Below are 25,697 nucleotides of genomic sequence, written 5' to 3' on the forward strand. Positions count from 1 at the left end.
ACAGTCACTGTGAGAGAACAGCAATGGTCTGCACATTTGATATGGTCACTAACGATTGTGTTAAAATATGTTCCATCATTTTAAATTATTTTTCTGGCATCTCATCTTCTGTTACTGTAATTGTATTCCTTCAATAATGAAGATTGGCATTACAGGACAGTGCTTCAGACACACTAACAATTTGGCTTGTCTGAAATACAATAGTGTTTAGATCATAAAAAATGTATATACTAAAGTACACTGAGATCTAACTTATCTACAGCATTTATTAAAAAAAAACAAACAAGCAATACCAATTCCAGATACTAAATAATCATTTGGGCATACTGTAATTATATTGTTACTAGTTGTTCAATTCAAGGTTTCAGTGGCAAACAAATTTTGTATATACAGTGCACAAAACAATTAACAAATTTCATAATTTCTTTAATGATTAGTTTTCAAAAGAGATTGTTTGCTTTAAAATGTATGCATCAAGTAATATTCAGTGCTTTGAACAGTAAAATTCACACAAACAGCTGTAAGTTCAGATATTCTGAAGTCATAAAGCAGAAGCGAAGTTTTAAATTCATTCTACGATTAGAAGATATGTGTCTGCAGAGAGGAGTTATTCTGTACATACTTATTTACATATGCTTAACTCACAAAATCTCAATGCGTATTTTAAAAATGTCATATATAATATTAGCTGAAATATTTCTACTTGGCAAAATTTCTTTGAGCTGCTATGCTTCCTGTTCAACTGGCAATGGCACATCAAATCATCACAAATAGGAAGATAAATAATGTTTCAAAAATGTTTTCTTATAGATAGACTCAAAAAATACCTTAGCTAACTAGACTGCCATCTATTTTTAAAACACATTGTCATCTGGAAATTCACCTCCATTGCTCTTTCAGTGGAAATGAGGCAGCTAGGAATATGTGAGGTTAGGCAGTCAAATATCATTGTATTGTGCGTTCTTAAAGACAGTTTGGTATTGCTTAATGGTTACTCATCTAAATGTGAGATTAAATTAAAAAACAACAGAATTCCATTCGTATTTTCTGCGATGAAATAGGAAAAATAAATTGTATCCTACTCTTGACTTTAAAAAGGTAAGATTATTCTTTGGTTAGATGGAATTCTCTGTGACTATTAAATTCAGTTTTTGTTGTTGTTGTGATATGTAGATATATCTTTCACGTTATGCTGCAGTTTTTTAAAAAAAAGACAAATTCTCCTGCAAAGAAAACAAGTGTTTTAAGTAAGATAATTTGTTACTCAAAAAGTATGAATCAGTCATCCTTCAGAACCCAGAAAACCTACGGTTCTTTTTTCAGTTTCGTGCATGATATTCCTACAGAGTACCTGCATGTTCAGAAGTGGTATAAATATCGTTCACCATCAGAAACTGTTTCCAAACTTGTATGTAATGGAGCCATTCGTTCACATGTAGACCAGTAATACATGTGTGCTGGAAAAGTGTTATCTCCTTGCTTCCCAGCAGAATGGATCCTGCTATGAGCTCTACAGCTTTTGCTATTCTTTCTCTGCTACCCATTCCTGCTATTTTGATATTTCTGTGGGATGTATGCTTACACCCCTCTGTAAATTAATGTATTTGCTTCACATTTGAGAGCCAGTGATTTGTTATGTATCATTTGCCAGCAGTGAAGCCCTGCTATGTGCAACATTGTAGTATTGAGTGCTATCAAATGTCACTGTGATAATTTCAGTGGGAGAGGACCACCTTATTAGACCTGGAGGAGAAAATATATAAATGTTTGTGTATTCTTCTCAGGTATTCTCCACTTCACAACGTTAAACTACCAGAAGAAGATGGCATCCAGTATCCCTCTATACTGCTGCTCACAGCAGACCATGATGACCGTGTGGTCCCTCTACATTCACTGAAGTTTATTGCTACTCTGCAATATGTTGTGGGCCGAAGCCGTAAACAAACCAATCCACTTCTCATCCATGTTGACACCAAAGCTGGGCATGGAGCAGGAAAGCCAACTGCTAAAGTTATAGAAGAAGTGTCAGATATGTTTGCTTTTATAGCACGTTGCCTAAATCTTGATTGGATTGAATAGGCGAAATGCTTATTACTGTCTCCTTTAGGAAAAAAAGGGCTTTAACACCTTTTAAGACCAACCAGATTACTACTTGGTGTAGTACTTACATTTAAGAACTGCAGTTCAATATTTTATTGATCCAACCTGCTATGGAATTTTGATCTGTGCTTCCCTTTTTTTAGAGTTTCTTTGAATTTCTTTTCTACTGTGTTTCAAAGTACATATTAAGTAGCATGTTCAAATACAGTGCTGTTGTGAACATCTAGATTCCAGATGTAGTGTTAGTTGAGCTGATTTCATGTAAACAATTTTAATGTATTTTGCACCTATAAACATATCCAGATCATCTGTAATTAAATGTAAGTACTGTCCACATACAAGAACTCTGAGCATACTTTATTTACACAGTAACTTATTTAAGAATGGAAATGTAAAATGTTCTTTGATAATCATGAAATATTGAGGAGATAGTAGTCTAGGTAATTAATTACGCCAATATGATTAAAAACATGATATTATTTCATACTGTTTGTAACAGTGTGTTACAGTCCATAATAATGTTGCCAAATTGTCTTTTCTTACCACAAAGACTTGAAACTGTCCATTGTCTCTTCTGCTGTTTATTTTCACAAAGAAGAGAGAACTGGAATCAGGAATACTTGAAGAACTCTTCAGACACTCAGTTATCAGTCAAGGTATGCATACACACTTCACAGTGTTGCCTGTCTACTGTTAACTCTCAACTATTTTTAAACTGTAGACAGATTTGTCTAGATTGCTCAAATACACATTTTCCCAGTACATGTGACAGAGTATTCTTTAAGGTGCCAAAATTTGAAGATGGATACATAATCTTGTCCTGGCTGCAAAACAACAAAAGCACATAAGCAGATTCCCTAATGATTTGACACACATGAGATATTTGAATTGCTATTTCATTGATTTGATTAGAACTATTTCATTCATTAATTTGTTGAGCTATGAAGTAGATACGAGTAGAAGTTGTCTAGTAGCTTTCTAAACTGTGATGTGCTGCAGCAAGTAGATTTTGATTTTGGGGTCAGAATGGTTTTCTACCACTCACTATTAGTCTTGTTGCCCATCAAGAAAATACTGCTGCTTCTCAGTTTTGGATAAACTGATAAACTCCTCCAGTATCATGTTTGTCATCATGCTCACACTTGGATCCCAAGGCTTGTATTTGAGTTCTGAGCTCAAGAGCTTCCTGTCTAAGCAAGTAATGTCTCAACATGGGAAGAGGGAGTGGTATTTAGAAAGGGAGTAGGCTGCTGATTATCTGTACCAAATTCATCTTGTTTCTCTCACTCTCAGGGACTTTTTCTGATTCACTCTGTAGCCTGGGAAGGATCATGTCTCCAAAGCCCTTATAAAGAATAATCTGATTTGGGGGGAGGTAAGGAGGAGGATGGGGAAGGAGGATTTCTGCTTTCATGACAAGTACCATACCCATAAACCTGTATGTGATCTGGGGCTTATTTGTGAACACTGGCCATTATTTTTACCAAATAATATATGGACATTATGCCGTATTTCGATCACTGCACCAAACGGAACAGTCCGACTAGAGAGTTGAGGGATTTTTTATTATTATTATTATTCCTCCAGGTTGTGAAAATGGAGTTCAGATTCAGCCTCTCACCCTGGCCCTTTTCCCATAGACATGTGAACTATTTTCTAAGATCGTTTTGGAATTTTTAACAGCTGAGCTGTAGGGGCAGGAATGAAGCTGATGGTAGGAAGTTGGGATGAGTGTCTGACATACCAGAAGGCTGTGCTGCAATTCAGCAAGACTTGAAAAGGCCAGAGAGTTGGGCAGAAAGGAGCACTATGCAGTTCAATGAGGGCAAGTATAAAGTCATACATCTGGGAAGGAATAGCCACATGTATCAGAACAGGTTAGGGGCTGACCTGCTGGAAAGGAGCTATGAAGAGAAGAAACTGGAGGTCCTAATGGACAATAGGCTGGCCATGAGCCAGCAGTGTGCCCTTACAGCCAAGAAGGCCAATGGGATCCTGGGGTGCATTAGAGAGAGCATGGCCAGCAGGTCAAGGGAGGTGATCCTCGCCTGGAGTACTGTGTTCAGTTCTGGGCTCCTCAGTTCAACTACATGATATGCAGTGGTCTCTTCCAGCCCCTACAATCCTGTGCTTCTGTGATGCACAAGTGCAGTGCCATCTTTGAAAGTAACACCCCAGAGCAGCTAGGCTCTTCTTGAATGTCATGATATCAACAGGGCAGAGGTTTTTCTCTGATCAAGAACTTGATAGGGTTTGTAGAAAGCAGGATCCTTGGATAACTGTGAAACTGAGCTGAATTATATCAGTGTGTTGAATCTCAAATCCTTGAGCACAGCCACCACAGTCATCTTTTTGGTCTTTGTCTTACCTTGTTCTGTAGCTGCTCAAACACAGTTGTTTGTTTGTTTGTTTGTTTGGTTTGTTTTGTTTTGTTTTAACCAGTAGGTAAGTTGAGGAGTTTGGAAACAAACATTTCTTTTTCAGTGGCAATCGAGAGTATTAAAGGCGGAGCTACCAGTCACAAAATAAATGTTCAGGATTCCCACTGTAAAAAGCTGCTATCTCTATTAGAAAGTCAGTTTGTTTCAATAGTAAGGTCTTAATTCTGATATTTTAATTGATCTTAAGTAGGAATTCCAACTACAAGATTCAGGTTTCAAAAAAGTGATCATGCAGAGCTGTCCTGTTGACTGCGCTGCTCCTTCTAGTACGGAACGGATGATGGCCCCAAATGGAATCCATATTAATTCCAGGCGAGTAATACTCATGTTATACACTGGAATCTAAACCTTTAAGGTTTTGATTAAGTAGACTTGGAACCAAACAACTCCTGGTGTAGAAAGCCATAAAGAAATTTCAGTTAATCTGCTTTCAGGGATAACAGTGGTAATGCTATTTCATGGAGAGGCCCTGTGTTCTGTGCCTTTTATTTCCAGAGCATGAAGCAAATTTCACTCAATTCCTATAAGCGTCTTATGTTGTGTAAGCTAAAATCTGTTTCTAAGTGGAAATAAATGGACTTTTCACACAGTACTCCCTTCCAATATTCTTCACAGCTAATGTAAAGATATCTTAGTTGTCTGCCTCCATGAGAATAGATTTGCATCAGAGTTTATACATGTGAAAAGAGTTGGAAGTATTTTAAAAGTTTTGAGCCTTCATATCCTTCATAGAAAGAACAAATTAATTTCTGTCACATTGGAGTTGATTTAATTTTTGGTAGCTGAGAAAAAAACAACAAAACCTGAGTGTAGATGGATGCTGAAACATCCCCACCAGTGTAACCACCAGCATCTAAGGGAAGAAGGAGGGCAGTTGGCTGTGGGTATGTAAGAGTAAGGCATGGTTAAGGCAGAATTTGGAAACACCTGTTCCCACACCCAGAACTTCTCCTGTTTCACCAGGATTTTCTTGACGTGAGTTTTCTTGGCCATCTGTCTGTAGGAAGGCAGAAACATGAGCAGCAGCTCTTTGGATTCGATACAGCAAGCAACAGCTTTCAGACATCTATGTTTGAAAGGTGATGTCAGGTCGTTTAATTTTAGCCAAAGGCAGCCCCTCAGGGCTGCCTGAAGATCTGCATATAGACTCTTCCTGTCAGCCTCTCCTGTGAAAGGGGTTTTCCAAGCTGAGTAGGATCCGGGGGGAGGGCTGAGGGAGGCGCTTGGAAGCCAAGCTAATAAACAAGCACCCAATTTTCTGCCAGCTCTTCTACTCTGAAAGTCTTTAGTTAGACAGCTTTTGTGCAATTGCCTCTTTGTGCAGACCTCTCAGGATTTGGATAGTTCATGCTGTCTGAAGAGCCAGGTTTGGCAACTTTTTTTAGTTCTCCATATGTTCTTTTAATTATTTCTGCCCTGCTATTATTGTGTGCCAGGAAAATAAAAAGCAGTCCTGCAGCCTCTTTTCCCCCTTACTATCGAAGAAAGGGGAGGCAAGGTAGCCTTCCAGTTCTCTCATCTCTGAAGATAACCAAGGTGTGCTCTCAGACATTACTCTTGAATAATCCTATACTGTTTCTAAACAATCTCACACCTTCCACGTATTCATGGCTGAGAGATCCCTGAGTGGAAGCTAGACCGGCTGCTGGCATCTGCAGAAGTAATATGAAGTTCTGGACTGGGAGGGCTGTGATTTGGCAGTTTCCTCCCAATTTTTCACAAGAAATCTAATGGAAAATTCAACTCTTAAACCCAAAGCTGAGCAATAGCATGTCAGCAACTCTGCTCTGTAGATCCCCCTCTATATTTACAGCAGGAGTAACAGAGGCAAGGAACAATCTTGCTGCATCCTTACCCATAGCGGGGTCAATTTAATTTTGGAGGTCTGAATAGTGAAGGTTAATCAATTAATAGCGGTTTTCAGTAAAGATTTCTAGCTTCCACAACAAATGCAACGTGAGAGCTGGAGTCAATGGATCAATGTCTGCAAATGTGATATTTCTGGCCTGGTGTGTGCTGCTCAGAAGACAAATGTTGGTGTGTGTATTCTACTTTCAGCATGTATTGGCCTCCTGCATGCAAAAAGGAAGATGTTCCTTAAAGTGTGTTTTAGCTGGCATACATGTTAGATAGGCATCTGATAGTGCTAGCTAAAGCATTAACCTAGACATCTGTCTGTAACATATGCAGTGCACTGTTAGGCCAAAAATGTTGTCTGTAATTTTCATCTTAACATTACTGTTAAGATATAGCAGAAATAATCAGATGAAAAGCAAAAGAGCTTAATTTTGTAGTATCCATATTGTCTCGACCCTTTCAGTGTATTAGATGGATGCTTATTTTCCAACTTCCAAAATAAACATCCCCCCAGAAATGGTGGAATTCCCTGGGTTTAGGAAATGAGGTAAGATCACACGCCATGCAGACCCAGTCATAAATTGAACAACACGAAATACCTTAATTCAGCAGAGGCACCTGAGCTCATAGGCGGAAATTCTGTTTAGTTCTCAACACCATCATTTTCACGTTACTTTTTTTTCCCTGTAAAGAGACGTACTTCACCTCTAACATTTCCTCAGTATATTAAATATTAAATTACATTACATTTTAGTGATGCTACCACATATATTCTCCTGCGGGACTTCAAAAGAATCAAAATAGGAGCAAGAGTTAAAACATTAGCAGTAACTTTGTGCTAACTCCGAGCATACTAAATAACAAAGGAAGTTATTCATTAGTTATATGCCAGTTAATGCAGATCTTTAGGAGTTTGGATGAGATTGCTTGGCTGGTGAAGGCACTTATTTCTGTGCTGCTTAATGCTTTGAGGCTATCTCCTGTTGTGCACAACAAGTATGTCATTAGAGCAGCAAATGATGAAGCACTGCTGCAATGTGGGCTGTTGTTTCCTTCTTGGGAAAGAAGTTGAGTAAAGAGTTGGGACATTTCACTATTGAGGATCTTTTAGAGTGGTAACAGGAGTAGAAAATACATAGTGAGATGATTATTGCAAATGAAACAGTGTTATTTCTCAACAGAATATGATGTTTTCTGAAAGTATTGTATTTCAGAGGAAGTTCTTCTGTGGTAAAACATGCCTTGAGCTGTACATATGTGCAGGTATCTATTTCAGTAACGTGGCAAAACTGTTAAGCACTCATGTTTATTGTTAATGTTGTGCTGTTTTGCACTGACGTTGTTTTCTGATTTTAGTTTAATGCTCCTCAGCATGAAAGGTGTGTTCATCATGAATATACAACTGACATAAAACTGTAAACCTATGACTGCTTACAGTGACCCAAGCTATGGTTTACCTTTCATCTTCACATTTCACAAGGTAGGCTTGGATATTAGGAAGACTTCACATTACTGCCAGAAAAGTGAAATAAACCTTTATGATTACTGCCTGCAAATTGCAGAGCTTGGGAAGCCTCTGTCATAAATTGCAAACACACTTCCAGCTATATTGTGGAATTAAATGCATGACTTTCTGTGATTAGAGATGTTCAGACCTCCTGAGATTTGAGAAAGTACAGATCCCAATCTTATCTCTGCGATAGCACCCAGCCCTCAGACTGGAAGCAAAAGAAGTCATTCTCAAAATTCCCCATATTTGCAATGCAGTTATCCTCCAGCACTAGCTTGCTTTGACTGCCAAGCACAAACTGGAAAACATCCTCCTATCACAGATGACAGTCACACTCACAACCACCCAGCCATTAAACAGTTTGGTGCTGCGGGCCAGTTGCCCATCTTTTCTGCTTGTTGGAGCCTTCCAAAGCCTTTAACTTGCCAGAGGAAGTAGATGGAGGAGGAAGTGTATCGGAAGTATAAAATTGCTTCTAGCTAATAAATTAGAAATCCTGTCAAGACCATTTCATTAGAGGTTTTGAGCAGCACTTGTTGGTCTTTATGCTGGTTCCCTTTGGTAAGAATTAGGCAGCCAGTCTTGCCAAGTGGTGCCAGTACTGCTGGGTCAGAGGAAGGATGATGTCACCTGGAAAGGTATGCTATAGCAGATGCTTTCTGTGAGTAGATTTAACACCAACGTGTGTTGATTTCTGCTGTACTTATCTAATTAGGCTTATTTCAAGGGAGTAGCCATCAGAATATCAACAGTGGAGGGGTGTTATAGCCTGACTAGTCCCTCAGAGAGGCTGTACCTGTACACCGCATATAGGTGCAAGATAATACTGCAGCAGGACCTCTCCAAAACATGGGGAGCAATCACTAGCCAAGTCTAGACATGGCATATCTCAGAGGATAGCAGGATAAGAACTGTATATCTTTCTTGTCAGAGGCACAGACCTACAGAGCCTGTACTTGAAGAGCTGAAGGAAGAGCTGTCCTCCAAGCAGTCAGAGGCTGGCTTTGGGGTGCATTGCCTGTAGCTCATCCCAAGCTCCCACACCAACATTCATGCTGTGGTGCTTAGCTGCAGTCAGTGAACTATGAAGCTGGAAACTGAGGATAAAGGACTTAGGGGGTGCGATAGACTGAATCGATTGACTATTCAGCTATTTAACCCTGCTCCGTGGGCCTGGATGCAAACATGTTAGTGGGCTGCTGCAGGCCAAGGTGCCAGAGGGCAGCCTCCTTCAGCAGTGGAAGTCAGGTTTTGATTGGGAGACCTGGCCCTCTCTATGTGGCTGGAAAGGCACAGCAGTCTCCTGCTGAGCCTCCACCACATGCTGACCTAAAAGATTTAGGGATCTCAGTCTCCTGTGGTGTCAGGAAACACTGGAGAGATGTGAGCAGAGGAGCATTAGGTCCAGCTGAGGAGTCCACAAAGGAGACAGGAGGGGATCTGTTCAGTCAGATCAACCATGTAGGTTAAGGTTGTGTCTTTTAGCTCCTGCCTTGGGCCTGCCTTTACCCGATGTGCCCCATCATGAAAAGTTTCATAGCTCTCTAAATAAATAAATCCCTCATCCTTTCAACGCTTTCAGCACTGCAGGCATCTGGTCAGATTCAAACAGCTGGTGATAAATCATCCTGGCAAAAAAAAAACCCCACAATATTTTCTGCTTCCTCATGTGTCCCCACATGTGATATTCTTCCAGCTGACACCAGCCCCAAGGCAGAAGTTGGGTGGTAACTGTTTTTGCTTGGCTGCTGCTTTAGTTCAGAGGTCTCACAGAGCCATGGTCTCCCTGCCCCACAGGAGCACGGTGCCATTGTATGGGTGAAGCCCTGGGCAGGATCTGGGCAGCCTCCCAAATGCAGAGCTCCAGGGTGGCCTGCAAGGAGGATTTCTGGGAGGAAGGCTGGAAGGAGAGCTGCTTTTGGGGGGTATTTCATGCCCTGTGCCAGAGCAATGCCAGTGCTTAACACAGGTCTCATCTTCAGCAGGACATTGGGAGCTGTGTTCAGAACATGAGGTTTCTTGGACTTCCTGCCCTTCCTTAGCAGTGGACATGAATGTTGCCAAATTCCAGGGACAACCTTTCTCTTCCTTTAAGTATAAACATCCCCATGTTTCAAGCATTTCTCCTCCCCCTGAGTTTATTAGTGCACTCATCTCGTTGTGAGTTTCTTTGCCACCATTCAGAATGGCAACAGATGTCTAGAGAACCTAATCACTCACATGTTCAAGCCCTAGAAAGCCGTACAAGATATCTGGGGGATCATGTCCTTCTTGTCTCCAGCACAAACCTTGTTGGAATGCAATGCCAGCCTGGAAGCCAGCTTCCCGGGGAGCTGAGAATGCAGTGGGGAGGCGAGTGAGCAGGCCTTCAGGAACAGTTCCTACCTCCATGCAGGGAGCCCCAACCTCCCCAGGCCTTGCTGAGCACTTCTTGAGGACAGGAAGGTCTGCCAGCTCCTTTACATGAGCAGTACTGCTGTTCTGTGCCGCAGAAAGACACGGCATCACAGACTTGCTGAGGCTGGTGGGACCTCTGGGCCCATCCCAACCCCTGCTCCAGCAGGGACACCCACAGCAGGGTGCCCAGGGCCACATCCAGGAGGCTTCTGAAGATCTCAGGCAGGAGACCTCACAGCCTCTGCCACTGCTCTATCACAGAACAGGGCATGGCCTGCAGATACCAAGGGAGCCTCTTGGCCTGACCGGGAGTCATTGCTGAGAGGGAGCAGTGAACTAATGGGTTTCTGAATGGCAGCTCCAAACTTTATTAATACTTTAAAAATACTTTAAAAATACTTTAAGCCTGCCTGACTCCAGTTTCAGGTTCTTAAATACCGCTGTTCACTCTGAGCCTATATCTAACAGCAGCCTCCCCGTTCTCCCATTCTATTTAGTCTGCACTGCAGGAATACTGATTTCCTTACCTGCCCTGCACTCCACAAGGTGCTCTCCTGTTTTCTAATTCAAGCTGTGAGTGCTCATTTTTCATTTTTCACACTCCTTGCTGTTTTAACCTTGTCTGTTCCTTGAATTATCTGGAGCTTCAGCATGTAGGAGCTACTATGAAACGTATGGCAAAAACATGCTGTAGGCTCGCACACACACACGCAGAGACCTTTCCTTGGGGTTTTGCTTAATTTTCTCTCTGCTCTGTTCCCGATCGCTCATTAGAAAGGCAGAAATCCCTTGAGCCAATTTCCAAAGACTGGCTGTACCCACTGGGTGACATATGGCTCCCACAGACGTGGCCCTCCAAAGGACTGTGCCTCACTCAAATTGTATTTCTGGGATGCAGTGAGGATGTCAGGCAACGCTCCCATTCTCAGTGAATGACTGGCTTTCATGTACTGGGAATCTTTGGTGCCAGTATTATGCTTCTCATTCAGCCCTCTGGTTTTCTTCCCTGCTGTTGCTGCACCTTCACTGTCTTCTGCTAACTCTAGAGGCTGTCTTCTACATAAACAGTTTCTAAGCTGCCCTGGCTCTAGTAAATCTTGCTCTCATTCCTCAGAGCTGCCAACCGAAGCACTTTGCAGGACTCTCCTCCCAGGCTGCCAGGCTCCCACCCCAGCAGTGCTTTTGCCCCCACAGCAGCTCATCACAGCCATTGTTTTGGATGCATGGATGGATAATTTGTCTTTCCCTTATGAAGGTCCTCCAGTTCTCATTATTTCATCCTTTATGGTGGCACAGAGAATATGTTTGCCTGGTTTTACATTTCCTTGTTCTCAGTTAAGCAAATCCACACAGATCTAAATGAGATGAAGTCTGGGACTAAAACCACTGTTTTAGGGAACCACTGTTCCCTTGCCCCACGTTTTCAGTCCTCGTCCAATACGTACCTGTCTTCCTCTTCAGGCAATGAACTTCCAGATCAGACCCAAAAATACAAACGCCAATGAGGCTGATGAAGGGTCTGTGCCCTGGGGAGGAGATCTATCAAGAAATTTCCTGAGCTCTTTGTTTACTGAACAAGACAGAACTAAGCTTCTGATGCCAGCTCTTATCTCTGGGAATGCCTTTAAACACCCACACACCTTTTGCTCTACTTGCACTTTGCGGTAGGCTCATCTGACAATTGATACCTAACTAACCTGATTTCTTCACATTATTTTTTTTCTCTAACACAGCTGACTGCACTAGAGACACTAACACTGATGCCCTTAGGCAGTCTTGGTCTGTGCTTTTAACTTCCAGTTTCTTTCCCTGCTAGTCTTGTGCAAAAAGTGCTTTTCAGGTTTCTGGCCAAATTCCAAAGCAATGGGTTAAGTTTCTTCATCATGCTGTTTCTCTTCTGTGCTGAAATGCATGTCCTAAATTTAAGTTTGAGTTGAAAATGCATCATTCATCCACCAAAAAAAGAAAGAATTAAGCACATCTGTCCCCAAAGGGAGGGAGTTTCAGAATGAAATGGCTTTGCCAACATTTTCTGGGATTCCTTTCCAGCAATTCACTGAGTTTGTCACAAACACATCACTCGGTGATGGTAAAAATGTGGTCCTGTTTGCTCCTATTGTTGCCCTCCTCAATTGTTCATGCACTGAACAATCCCACATTGTCAGAACAATTCCAAGCTTTTTCTAAAGCATGTGTGAGAGGTTTGGGGTGTTTCTACCTTTACTTTGGTAAAGCTTCCCCAGCAAGCAGTTCTGCTTCTGTTCCTCCAAGCTTTCCTATCATGCTGCTGCTGAAATGACAGAAGCCTCCAACAGGAGCTGGTGCACAGTGTCATTAATCAGTGCTGCCCATGACATTCATGCCGGTATCTCAGAGCAGCACTTGGGGGAACATTTCTCAGCCTTCATTCACAATCAGTGACCTCTTGCTTATTATTTTTGCTGCAGTGACAGTTTTGCTGGATCAAGAGACATCCCCGCGTGTCCTCTTCTGAATTTCCAGCAGTTTAATTTCAGTCTTCCTAAATTTGTATTTGGTTGCAAGTTTCTGCCCCATTGTAGCTCTCCCGACACTTCTCATGACACAGCATTTCCCATTAACCCTAATGGAAGCCATGAGCATACTGGGCTGCTTAAACAGACCTTGGGACAAAGCTGTCAGTGCTCCTGGCAGATCACCTCAAAGCCTCCCAGCCAACACAGGCTTCACCGTTTTTAGCTCATTCCTGCTTACTTACCATGGTGCTACACCAAGTCTCATGGACACAGCCACAGCAGGAAATGGAAAGTATCTTATAGTTTGCCAGCAGCAGAAGAAATGTTAACAGCTCTGTTGACAATGACTTTGGCACATTTGTCCCATTGTAGTGTTATTGTCATGAATAGTAAAGCATTGGCCATTGTACTACATTGAAAGCAAAAATTTCCATTTTCTTAGCAGTCCTCTAAAACTTGGAAAAGAAAGAAAAATCGTCCTTCATAATTCCCAATGAGATTCCATTAGACTGAAAGGAAAAAAGTGATGTTGTACTTTGCACGCCTCAGAAATGATGTCTTAAAGGCTGCGATGCCGGCTGTGAGAACATTTTGCCAGAGCAGTGCAGTTACTCTCAGACAACTCATACATTACCTGCCTCCAACTCTTCCACTCACATAACGCTGGAGTGGGTTCTGTGGAAGACGCACAATGACTTTCATGTCACATCAAAATTAATCAAAGTGCCACAGCCTAAGAAAATATGGGTGTTTTTTTTTCCCCCCTCAAAATCTTTAAACCTAATAAATTCTCCAGGGAAATGTGTGGGCTATAACAAACAGACAATTCTTAAGCATCTAAATAAGCTGCGCGATACTGTTTCAGCACACAGTTCTGTAGCCTGAAGTATCGCAGCAAACAGAGCGGGATGAACCCCGTGACAGCTGAAGATGAAAAACCCCGCGCCCATATAAATTCTCCTAACTTCATCAAACTCGAGCAAGCCACAGTGATTTACACTTCTCCAGAGTGTTTTCGGTGCAGTTTCCTTCAGAAATAGAAGGGCAAAAGTGAGAAGGGAAAAAAAAGAAAAAGGTGGAATTACAGATAAACAAACTGGAGGACGGCAGCTGCCTGCAGCCTACCAGGGGCAGAAACAAAACAGCCAGCTAATTATAAGCAGTTCTGACTATAACTCATATTCCTCCCCCCTTCCCCTCCCCCCTCCCCCCTTTTTTTTTCCTTATAATTTCTTCCCTGATTTCATTTCATTTTATGTGGTTTCAAGGAAACAAGATCTTTTGCTTGAAGACTTCATCTCCTGCTTGCCACAGCCCAGAAGCCAATAATCCTCTCTGCAATATCATAGAATCATAGAATCACAAGGTTGGAAAGGACCTACAAGATCATTTAGTCCAACTGTCCTCCCACTACCATTGCTACCACAAGCCACTAAACCATATCTCGTAGTTCCTCATCAGGCATCTTGCCTGATACCATGCCAAGGACAGCGCATGAGATTCTTGGGCATGTGGAATAGGAACAACAGATGAGGAAGCGCAACAGATGCAAGGTAACTGCTGAGGACAAAGAGTTATATTTGCACCCTTCCACAAGAAAACGAAGGGAGGATGGAAAACAATTTGGCAGTGCTGTCTGCACCCTGGGGATGCTTTCTAAAATCCCACACCCACCATGAACAGCAGTGGATTGATCTGACCGGAGCTGGTCTTCACCAAGGAAGTGTGTGGGGTGAGCAGGTGCCATGAAAACACGGTGCTAAGCACAGCCCAGCACTTAGTGTAACCAGCTCCTGGTTAGCCTTATGTGGCTTTTAGGGCTAAGTGAAAGCATGGCTTTACTCCAAATCACAGTGTCATCTGTTTTCTCATGCAGCTTGAAATGATGCTCAGTATTTTTACAAACAACTGTGTTCCATTTGATCATTTGTAAAGGAGGCATAGCACTGTCAGGTGAGCTGGGTAGGAGTGACAAAGAAGGGCTGGGATGTTTGCACAGCCACTAGGCCTATCCAGTCTCATATTTAATGTGGGATTTTTTTGGCCAGTGGAGTCCCATGTTTATTAAAGATGCTAATGCTGTTAATAGCATTATACTACAGTCAAGCAGTGAAAGGAGAGTAGCACTGACCTCTTCTTTCAGTGCCTCTCCCAATGTCATAACTTTCTGCAAGGCCCCTCTGCTCAGATGTCTTGCCTTCTCTCTCTCATTCCTCATACAGAAGCAGTTCTGTGTGTTGATCACCCTTGTTGCCCTGTTCAGAAGCTTTTGCAGCCAACCTACACCTCCAGAGAAAGAAAGATCAAAACTGCAGCAGTATTGCAGGGGTGAGCAAGTCATGGACTTACATGTTGGCATGATGGTGTCCAGTTTCTTCTCTCTTACTTTGCTGACAATTGTTAATAATTGGTCTGCTTCTTAAGCTGTGTGCTGACAGCAAGCATGAATAGATCTCATCCAGCTATCTATCATAACCCACAGCTTTTGCTGCTGAGGGAAGCAATCAGCCCATCTTTTATACGTGAAATTAGAATTGTTTTTCCCCTAACCTTCAAATTTATCTACATCAAATTTCATCTGCTGTTTTATTGCCCACTCAATCTAGTAAGCTCTTTCTCCTGCTCTGCACCATCATCTTTACTATCCAGGATAAATGACAGCTAATATTGTGTCAGCAGCAAACCTCACAGGGCAGATTGTCTTGCAGGATTCCTCTTACAGTCTCTCTTCACCACAAAGAATGACCATTTTCTCCCACCCCCTGGTTCCTTTCTTTTCATAAATTATTTACCCGTGCAAGAACCTTTCCTCTTGCCACGTGGTTGCTTTGCTCCCTTAAAAGCCTTGGTGATGAACCTTGCTGAAAGCCTTTTGGAAACTCAAGTAGGCAGCACAGGAGTTTTATCTTATTTAATTGCAGTTGACATTTTCAAAGAACCAAAGGTCTGAGAAGGTGATATTCACCTATAAAAACTATGGCAGTTATTCCTAGCAAAAGGAACTGCCGGCACTCCTAGCAGGGAGACTTCCCCAGAAGACGGACAATGTAGGGAATCCAGCATCAACACAATGAATATTTTTCACATGACACGTAACCTCAAACCCAGCTCCAGAGGAACCTGCCAAAGCCAAGAAGGCAGCAGTATTCAGCAGGTTGGGCAACCAGGTAGAGAGCTCTCCTGGCTTGTTTTCCATTGGTACAGGAAGGGATTTGAAATACATCAGGATGTAGATACTTGCCTCAGTGTAGAAGATGAGGATCAAAACTAACAAAGCTTGGTAGACGATCCCCTTATTTTCTGAATCCTTCTTCATTTGAACCTGACCTAACAAAAGGAGGCATTATGGGGTACGACATGAGGAGAATGAGCCCTTTATTGGGCTGTGGGCCACCAAACGCCCAGAGCCAGCGAGCTCCAGCACCACTCACAGACCTCAGCATTTTCTGAAGCTTCCTCAGGCTCATACAGCTAATTTTCTTTAGTCCAGAAAATACACGGACAGCATCACACTTTTTTTTCCAGTGTCAGAAAAGATACTTCCAAGCAACAGAAGTGATTCATATTCAGAATGGAATTCTTTTACAAAAAGCACAGGAGAAATTGCTGGACTTGTAAAGATCAGCATTTCATTTCTTGGACTGCACATTAGGATAAGGACTAAGACTAAATTGTTTGTGAAGCCTTTCAACAACTTATTGATCTTCATTTTAAATGCTGACATGAGCTATAAACTGAGATCTCGAAAATCTTAATTTAAATGACAAAGTATCCTATTTATAAGCCTTGTAATAACTGGCAGCTCTCTAAGCCCTGTCTAATGTTTAAGTTTGGGTTTTGGAGCTTTCTTTTTGTGTTGGTTTTTCCCCCTTCCCCCTTCTTTTCCCAGCAATTTGCAGTAGGATGAGATTCTCACACTCTTCAAGCTGAATCTTGTGCTGCTTGGCGTACTGCAGACTCTCAGCCAGTGCGAAAGCATTTCTTAATCATGAGCATGAGAGCTGATCAGCAGATTGGGAAATACTTTGGTGTTCCGCAGACATAACACTTTTGGGTTTTTTTTTTCTCTGTTGTTCCTTCACTCCACAGTCCATATGGTAAAAAGTAATATGTTCAATGATGTATGTTAAATGATATTTCCTCTCTTTTTTTTCTTTTTTCTTTTCTTTTTTTTTTTCCTGTGTAATGTTTTGTGTCCAGTGCAAATAATAACCAAATGCAAAATATTAACCCCATAGTTTCCACATTGCTTCTCTAAAAGATCTGATTATGGTTTCCAGCATACACACACACTTTAGGGCTGAGCCATCCTTGCACACACCAGAGCTATGTCCACTCCATGACTCTTGCATAGAATTACCCTTACACTGTAAATTGCCATGCTCAGATGGCTGTGATTTAACTAGTTGTAATTTAGCTTGGTATACATCTGCCCACATGTTTACTTCCAAGAGTAATCTACTCCTTCCTATAGAAACAGAGGGGAAAAAACAGCTTATGATATTACTTATTTACCCCGCTTTCATTTCTATTTGCAGCTCATCACTGTGGCACCTGAGCAGTTATCTGTGTTCAGACAGACAAAATATTCTTTGGGTGTAATTAATGCAAAAGCAGCACCATTTCCAGTAGCAATTGTTCCTATTTGTGTGCTGTGATGCAAACGTGTAACAGCCTATTGGTATTACAGCAGGCAGTCTACAATTAGAAGTAGAATGACCTTCCCAAATTTCTGGTCTTCTAGAGTACATTTCAATTGCCGTTTCCTTAAATGCTTCTGAACAACTTAATCCCCAGAGCAATCCCGGTGTGGGATTTTAGCCTGTCTGCACTTAGATTTCTCTGTGTTACTCTTTTGGTTGAATGTGTTTGGCTGCAAATCGTAAAGGTAATGGCAGAAAGGACAGAAGATAAAAGTGTTCTTGGATGCCATAAATGAATGGAGGCAAAAAATCTCTCTGAAAACAGATTATGAAAGGAGTAACTGCGATGCCTTCCCAAAGTCATTAAGTAAGTGGGAAAGTAAACTCAATTGAAAGACAATATCCTTATTAAGGAAGAAGATAAAGGAACATGTTAAGGTGGATGACACTTCCCAGAAAGAATGAGTTGTTTCTGAAGTCTCCAAATTGAATTCCGATTGTTACCCATTTACTTATCTGTGCTCATGCATGTGTGCCCTGTATGAGTATGTGTACAAGGAATGCCACTCTCCTTTCCTGTATTGATTTTATCTCCCTCAGTGCTTGTCTGCCAAAATACATTTGTATAGCAGCACACAGGAAAGGCACCTCATGTACATGCAGTCCAGTGAGAACAGCATTACACATCCTGCCTGGGGAAATGAGCCCTCCGAGCCCTGAAGTATTGATGCTTGCAAATCTTTCATTTTCTGTTGCATTTGCAACATCCTGCTGATTTCCTTGGCATAAGAACATGCTTTCACATCACAGTGGAGCTCATTAACTGAGTAATTGCTCTTTGCTGGCTGTTGCACTTGGTCTGCCTGGTCTTTAGCCTGGGTGAATTCACGTTTCAGTGGGCTGCCCACCATTACGATTTCAGGCTTGCCAGCCTGGCTTGCCAGAGGCTCCTTAGCAATACCAGGGGGAACTGAATTCCACAGGTGGTGTCCAAGCAGCTCTCACAATGGCCCAGGGAGCTAATCCCAGATCCAACCATGCCAGGCCCTGCCTAGTCTCTGACAGGGATCAAGGGGGCTGCCCTGTGCTGGCTGACAAGGCTACAGGACCTCACAGACCAGCAAGACAGAACCAGTACTATAGCTGGGAAATGCTTCTTTGCCACACATGAGGTTTTTCCACAGCTGGACCCACCCTACTTCATTCCTCTTATGGAGATACTCCCAAACTCCTCCAGACTCAGTGGGAGGTTTTCACAGTGGGCTTAGACTCAGCCCACCCGAATGGCCACTGATTAAATCCAGTGAGCTACATATGCAGAAACAAAGGCAGGTAGGAGCCCAGAAAGAGGTATATTAACATGTGAAATAAACTGCGTTCTCTTTCCTGTTCTATTGCTTTTGGTCTTTTTTTTTAGTGCTGTTTTCCCCACACATAAATGTTGCACTTTAAAGAAAAAGGCCTCTGTCAAATTCAGTAAACTTTGGTTCTGGCACCCGCTGTCTTTTCTCTGTCTCTCTGAACATTTAGAAAATATTCAGCTTTTAAAAATTTACTGTCCTTTTTCACACAGGATCACAGAATCACCAGGGTTGGAAAAGACCCACAAGATCATCCAGTCCCACCATCCACTTTGTTTCAACACAGCTTACGTTCAAGATTTTTCTGAGTATTTCTTTTAACTAACCTTACCCTCGAATCAAATATCTTTAATATAGAGTGTTCAAAGGATGGATCTTCTATGCCTGGATGTTCTTCATAATGGATTAATTGCATTTTGGTCTTTACTTTACACTTCGTTGCTTTTAGCAAAATCACACACCTGGAATGCAATGTTTCTGACAGCCACGTGTGGTAGATTCCTACCTACTTCTACTCCTCTTTGTTTTCCATCGCTGTAAATAGGTTGTTTCACATTATGCAAATGATACTAACCTAATTTTCCAGTGCTTCTTTCTTTCCATGTAAATGCACGTGTTGATTAGTAGATTAAAGTAATCTGCTTACTGACACCTGAACATTTGGGTACCTGAGCCAACACCATTAACTGTCTTCACGAACGTGAAGCCCATTGGTGCCAAGGACAGACCGTAGTCAACATTTTCTGTTTGCCTTGTGCTAGGAAAATAGAAAAGAATACTTAAATTCGGGATTTACTTATTCAAATTCAGCGCAAAAGCATTTTTCTTTGCTCGTTGCCACTTTCATTAAGTCAATCCTAAGCTTTCAACAATGATGTGAATGCCATTATGCAAATAAGCAATGACTTTTCAGACTCACAGAAATGATGACACCTATACAAAGACTTCTGAGGCTATTTAACAGCGGCAGTCTCTGAATTTCATCAATGCCGATTTGGAAGTGTTGCGTTTAGTAATAACGATATATTTTTCTGTGAGGCTGGCAACTTTTAAAGCCATACCACGAAGCTGAGAACTAATGAAATGTTTAATATTCCAGAATAATTCACCTCTGCACATCAGAATGTTGTAAAAAGTTTCCTATCTGATGATTCCTGTAGCTGGCACGGCTTGTTCTGCATCTATTATGGTTCTTGAGATAATATTCATATTTAATGACTGTGCACCGATAAGCTCAAGCTGGATGAATAGAATGTCTTCCATCTCGTTCTGCTTAAGTTGACATGAACTTTCATTTATGTCATCACTACTTGCAGCTGTTCAGATACACTCTGAAAACGCTGAAAGGAATACTCCATCAATCCACAACCAAATGAATGACCATAAGAATGAGTCTGTTGTCTTACTGTCTTTGGATTGCTTTAATAAAAGCATTTGTATTCCAGGAAGGAGGCAAGAATATAATTAATCATTGACACAACTGAATAGGCACATTGTCTAAGTGATTCATTAAGAAGCGATTTCAAGAATATTTATTTTGATGATATACATTTTATAATTCATTAGCAACATAATAAAGTGAACATTCAAAAGAATCCATTTCCTATTTTTATACCTTCGAATTAAATATAACTGCATTCTCGCTATCTGCGGCTTTTTGCAAAGCTTAGTGCCTGGAGCCAAATGCAAGAGAAGTGATTGTGGCAAATACAGTTATATCAGGAACCTACATTTACAAGAGTGAAGTCCTTCTTGTATTGACTTTCAGATTTGGGCTGAAAAGGAGGCCTTTCTGACAAATATTTGAATGGTAGTTTTTAAACTCTGTGAGGCTTTATGGCAAGTCTGCCCACAAGGGCTTACCTTGGCTGTATCCTGCTGGGGCGTGCCAATACGTTATCCATAGTTTGTAGGCATTTGTTTGTAGAAACACCTTCCTAACAGAGAATTAATGCTACAATGGTTGAAACCAGTTCGCTGTGGAGCAGGGTGGCTCTACAGTGAAACTGGTGTTGCTTTGTGTCAGTACAGACTTGTTTCAACAACAACATGGACATCCCAGCAGGTCAGAATTCTTGCATTGCCCAGTATGTGCATCATCTGGATCCCTCTAAGTAAAAATCACAGTGTATTTAAAAATCTTTATCTATCCTTAATAACAGCGCTTTTGAAAATGGCTTGACTGGTACAAACTGAAACAAAAGGCTTCTGAGAAGAGATACAGAGAGCTGGAAAGTGGTGAAAAAGCAATCTGAATGGTGAGAGTACACAGAGTTAAAAATAAGGAGTGTGAAACTAAGAACTATTGGGAAAAACAAACAAATGTGTAACTACTAAGATATTCAATGTGAAAGCTTAGGCTAGAAATTACAGGTTTCCTTTATTTTTCTGACAACATCTAGAAGGAGGTCGATGACAACTCAGAATTTCAGCAAGAGAGAATATCAAATACTGATATCAGAATTCATCTCCTTGCCTGAAATCTTTAAACATTAATGATGAAAAGCATCTGCTTTCTTTGCCTAACAATAATATACCCTTTAAATGTTTTACAGTTGATGTCTTTCCTCGTTACATAATGTTTTGAAGAGCATTTAGATTCAGAGTCCTTATTTTTTACCTTATATTCTCACTCCAGAGGGGACATCTTACTTTAGTGATTGACTGACCTGCAGCTCTGCACCTTGTCCACAGAGCCTTGTCTCAACCACATCCTTCCCCATTCATACCACCCTTGTGGGGAGAGCACCCATTTAAGAAGCTGGGAATAATCCAAATCAAGATCTCCTTTAGCTATACAAACACTTACCAGGCTACATTTGCCAGCGTTTGAACACTTGGATATACTAAGCATCACAAGGTGTATCTGAGTGAAGCAGAGACTCCATAATGGAGTGTTTATGGCACACGGTGCAGTTTTAGCTCTAACTTCCAGAATCGTTCCAGTATTTGACATTAAAATGCAGTTAGCTGCAATGTGGAAAAAGCATAGAGAAAAAGACTGAAAATGCAGCTCTTCCAAGCTCTCCCATGTGAATGCCTTAAGCACTGGGATTTCAAACCACATGATTTTGGCACCCTTCTTTTTGGTCCAAAGAAATCTTGGACCCTCTCTGGTTACTACATTTTCCTGCAGTCCTCAAACCTTTGAGGATGAGTGAAGCAGGCTCTGGCCTTCTTGTTGCTTCTGACATGGCTGATGGGAAACAGAGGTCGCTCTACAAATCTAAAGCCAAGAAAGAACTCACTGGACACTTACAGCAGTCACAAACCGGACTCCTATTCTGTTACAGCTAAATCCCATGCGAGGTGTTTCTTCCACCTCTTTTAGATGCCACTGTCTGAAAAGAGCTCAGGGTGGGAAAAGCCAGTTCCCAGAAGACTCCTTCTCTGCAGTCATCCACTTTGAGAGTTTAAAGTCATTAGGTGAGGGAACTGTATTCCTCGTGCTTTTGGTTATGAAAACCTGGGTTCAGAAGAGGCCCTCCACCTTGACTGCAGCTGAGGATGCTCACTTCTAATCCTATTATCTCAAAGCCTTGAAGAGACAAAAGACAAAGACCTAAATGTGCTATTTATGTATTTATGTTATTTTGTTATTATGTTTTTGTTATTATGTTATTTTGCTGATACGTAAAAGAGAAAAAAAAAAAAAAAGCCTTTTGCCTAAATTACAGCTATTTTACCAGTACCTGGTGGGGGATGCTGCTAATTGAATGACATTTTGAAAAATGTTTCCAATTTGAATTTTGCTCAGTTCTGCGAGCTGAATACATGAACGACAGGATTATATTTTGTTATGACATGACTTGGTTGACATCTTGCTTGTAAAAGGCAGTAATAAAACTGGTTTAGTGCCTGAACGCGATGCTTCTTTTTCAGCTATACCAGCGAACAAAGGAAGGAATGGCTGAAGGGCTCCGTAGGAGAATCCAGCTATACAGAAGTCCGCTAAAACCTTTTCAAAGTACATTAAGAATTAAATTCTCATTCTGAAATGACTAGGAGCTCCTACATATTGCCCTCTTGTGTCTACCTGGAAAGTACAATATTACATCCACAGAGAAAAAGTCCATCACTTCCTAAAGAGATAATTCATCTTGTCACATACTGCCATATCCCCCCGCTCCATAAGTTATTTTTATTGACCAAGGACAATGCAGTGAAAGAAAAATATGCAGTAGAGATTTATTAAGCATTTTTTAAAATCTCCCCCATAAACATAGTTATTGATAACTTCAGCATGAGGTAAGAAACACCACTGCTTCACTCCAGAGATAATGGAGCTATCTGATGTTGTAAGTCAGTCCCTCCTCGAGCAGGTGCTGAGGAAATGGATGGGGCTGCTTTCAGGGCAGCACAACACATTGAGCTCTCTCCTCTCTCTGCCTGGGTTCACTCAGCCGCACGGCCAGGGCAGGTGGGTGCCAGCACTGGGCACTCCTGGGTCCCTGCTCTGTGACCTGCCTTAAGGCAGTGGCAGCTATGAGTGGCATTTGAGGACAGGCCGGCTGACAGCCTGCAGCAAAGCAATCTGCCTGTTTTATGGAGGTGTCAGACTTCTTGTAGGATGGATCATGGCCAGAGGTAGGTGCATCTAAGGTACCTCATCAATCTAACAGCGTGCGTGAGAGAGCTGTTCACACCCAGCTGGAACTGTGCAGCTCCATGGCTGGACGTAGGGCCCAGATGCTCAGATACTGTTCTATCTGCAGGAGCAGTCCTGCACTTCTGGCTGCTCCTTCGTTGGCTCCTCAGTTGGACTGTCCCAGCAGAGTGCTGGCCATAGCCAGGTCTCTTCCCAGAACCAGGGCCATGACATCTCTCTCCAGCAGCCCTTCAGCTCTGACACTGCATTGCTGAGCTTTGCCACAGGCGAGTGTGACCTTTACATCTTGTCATGCTGCTGCAAAGAATGATACCGGTTATAATTTGGTTCTGCAATTATTATGTTATGTGACCTTTTAAAAGCAGTCCTTCTATACAAATACCACAGGTCATTTCACAAACATCAGGGAGCAGTCTGACCACCCCGGTGGCTGATGTGAAGGGTGCCAGCAGCACTCGGCTCCCCTCAGTGCATGGAGGCTCAGCCATTTTGTGGCTGTTGCACTCTGGTCTCTCACCCCGGCCTGTCTTCCAAAGATGAAAGCCAACCTTCAAGCACCTCGGACTCACAGTGCTAGAGAATATTTGATGCAGAGTTTATTGAATTAAAACAACTATTATAGCAGAACTGTTCCTCGGTGACCTATATGAATGACATGAAGAATTGTGATGACTGTTGTTTGCAACTCAGCACAACTCTGAAAGTATCCTGAAGATGTGCTGTCAAAGCATTCTTTGCTTCTGTTATGATGAAACTTAGGGGGAACCCATCTTAAATGATCCAACACTGATTTGTTAGAATAATGTGATGTTGACAGAAAAATAGATCCAACATAAAATTTCAGCCACCCTTCTTTTATTTGATATTTTTCCATCCCATTTGCTATTGTCCCAATGAGGTGTAAACATAATGGTCAAATTGATACCTAAGGCAACTTGGGATGACTGTGAATGAGAAGTGGTTGTGCACTTTCACTCCTCCCTAAGCAAGAAGAGGAAGAAAAAAGCCATGAATCAGCATTGCCTCAAGTTTGCCAGTGAACTAATCTCATAGAACCATCGAATATCACAAGTTGGTAGGGATCCGTAAGGATCATCAAGTCCAGCCCCTGGCTCCACACAGAACCATGCAAAATTCAAGCCCTATATTTGAGACCGTTGTTCAGATGCTTCTTGAGCTCTGGCAGCTTGGGGCCATGAGCACTTCCCTGAGGAGCCCACTCCAGTGCCTGACTTCCCTCTGGTGAAGAACCTCTCCCTGATATCCAACCTGATGTTCCCAAATCTCTCTGATGATACTGTTGAAGCCAGATAAGTTGTAGATGTAGTTGTAATAGAATGTAGAATGTGTCTGAAAGGTAATTACTTGGAGTGACACAGTAAAACTCTCTAAATGCTTAATTAGCTAAAAGGATCTTAACACGTACTTGAGAAGACTGATAAAAAGACTCTTCTCTCTCAAAAGTAATAGACATAAAAACAAGTACTGCAATCAGGTAATGAAGCTTTGTGTATGAGTAACCTGTGACAGTGCTGGGTTAAAGCATTCTGGCTGTTTTCTCAAGTTTTAGGAGAATTAAGTGCTCCAAAATTTCACGTGCCTTCTCTGGAAAGAGCCCAGATTCCCAATTGAAGAACCCCTCCTCTCTAAGACAGTGAGGTGATTACAAGGGCCCTGAGCCTTCTGTGAGAGCACAGCAGGCTGCTCAGAGCCTATACTCTTGTGGTCCATGTCCATGTCTTGTGCTGTGCAATGAACATCCACCTGGTGCAGGACACCAAGAGTTGGCCATTGGCAAGTGCGTGAAGTCAGCCAGTTTCTAGTTTAAAAGACACATATTGCTCATGTTCTGGTTATTGAGATATTATTGATATTGAGATATTATTGATATTGAGATATTGAGATGCTATGCTGGGAGCTGCACACGTAATAAATGCACTGTGATTTTCTGTTTATTAATAGCTGGTAGGTCCGTCTCCTTCAGTCTACTGACCGAACTCTATCTCCTCTAGACATAAAGTGATCACCAGCACAAATTTATGGCTAGCACACGTATTGACACAGTACCAATGGCTTTAACTGCGTTCTCGTTCGGAATGTAACACCTGAGGGTTGCATACAGCGCTGAGGGCACAGATGTCCCCAGTACATTCCAAAGAGAGACGCTGCAGGTGAACAGCACCACCCAGAGCCCCGAGGGGAGCCCCGGGCCGGGCCGTGCAGCCCCGCAGCCCCCCGGGGCGGGCGGGAGGCGCCTGCGCGCTACGGCCGCTCGCTGCCGGCC

General features: G+C 42.0%; 1 protein-coding gene across 1 annotated transcript in view; it reads left to right on the forward strand.

Annotated features, from left to right (window-relative positions):
* The window catches only part of PREP (prolyl endopeptidase), an 81,885-nt gene extending 79,021 nt beyond the window's left edge, over positions 1 to 2,864 (forward strand). The window contains exon 16 of the mRNA XM_015858711.2: positions 1,785 to 2,864. Within this exon, the coding sequence (XP_015714197.1) occupies positions 1,785 to 2,079 (295 nt within the window). The 3' untranslated portion in view covers positions 2,080 to 2,864. The remainder of the gene's footprint in view (positions 1 to 1,784) is intronic.
* Positions 2,865 to 25,697: the final 22,833 nt, after the last annotated feature.

Source organism: Coturnix japonica, chromosome 3, assembly GCF_001577835.2.
Source record: "Coturnix japonica isolate 7356 chromosome 3, Coturnix japonica 2.1, whole genome shotgun sequence".
Taxonomy (NCBI): domain Eukaryota; kingdom Metazoa; phylum Chordata; class Aves; order Galliformes; family Phasianidae; genus Coturnix; species Coturnix japonica.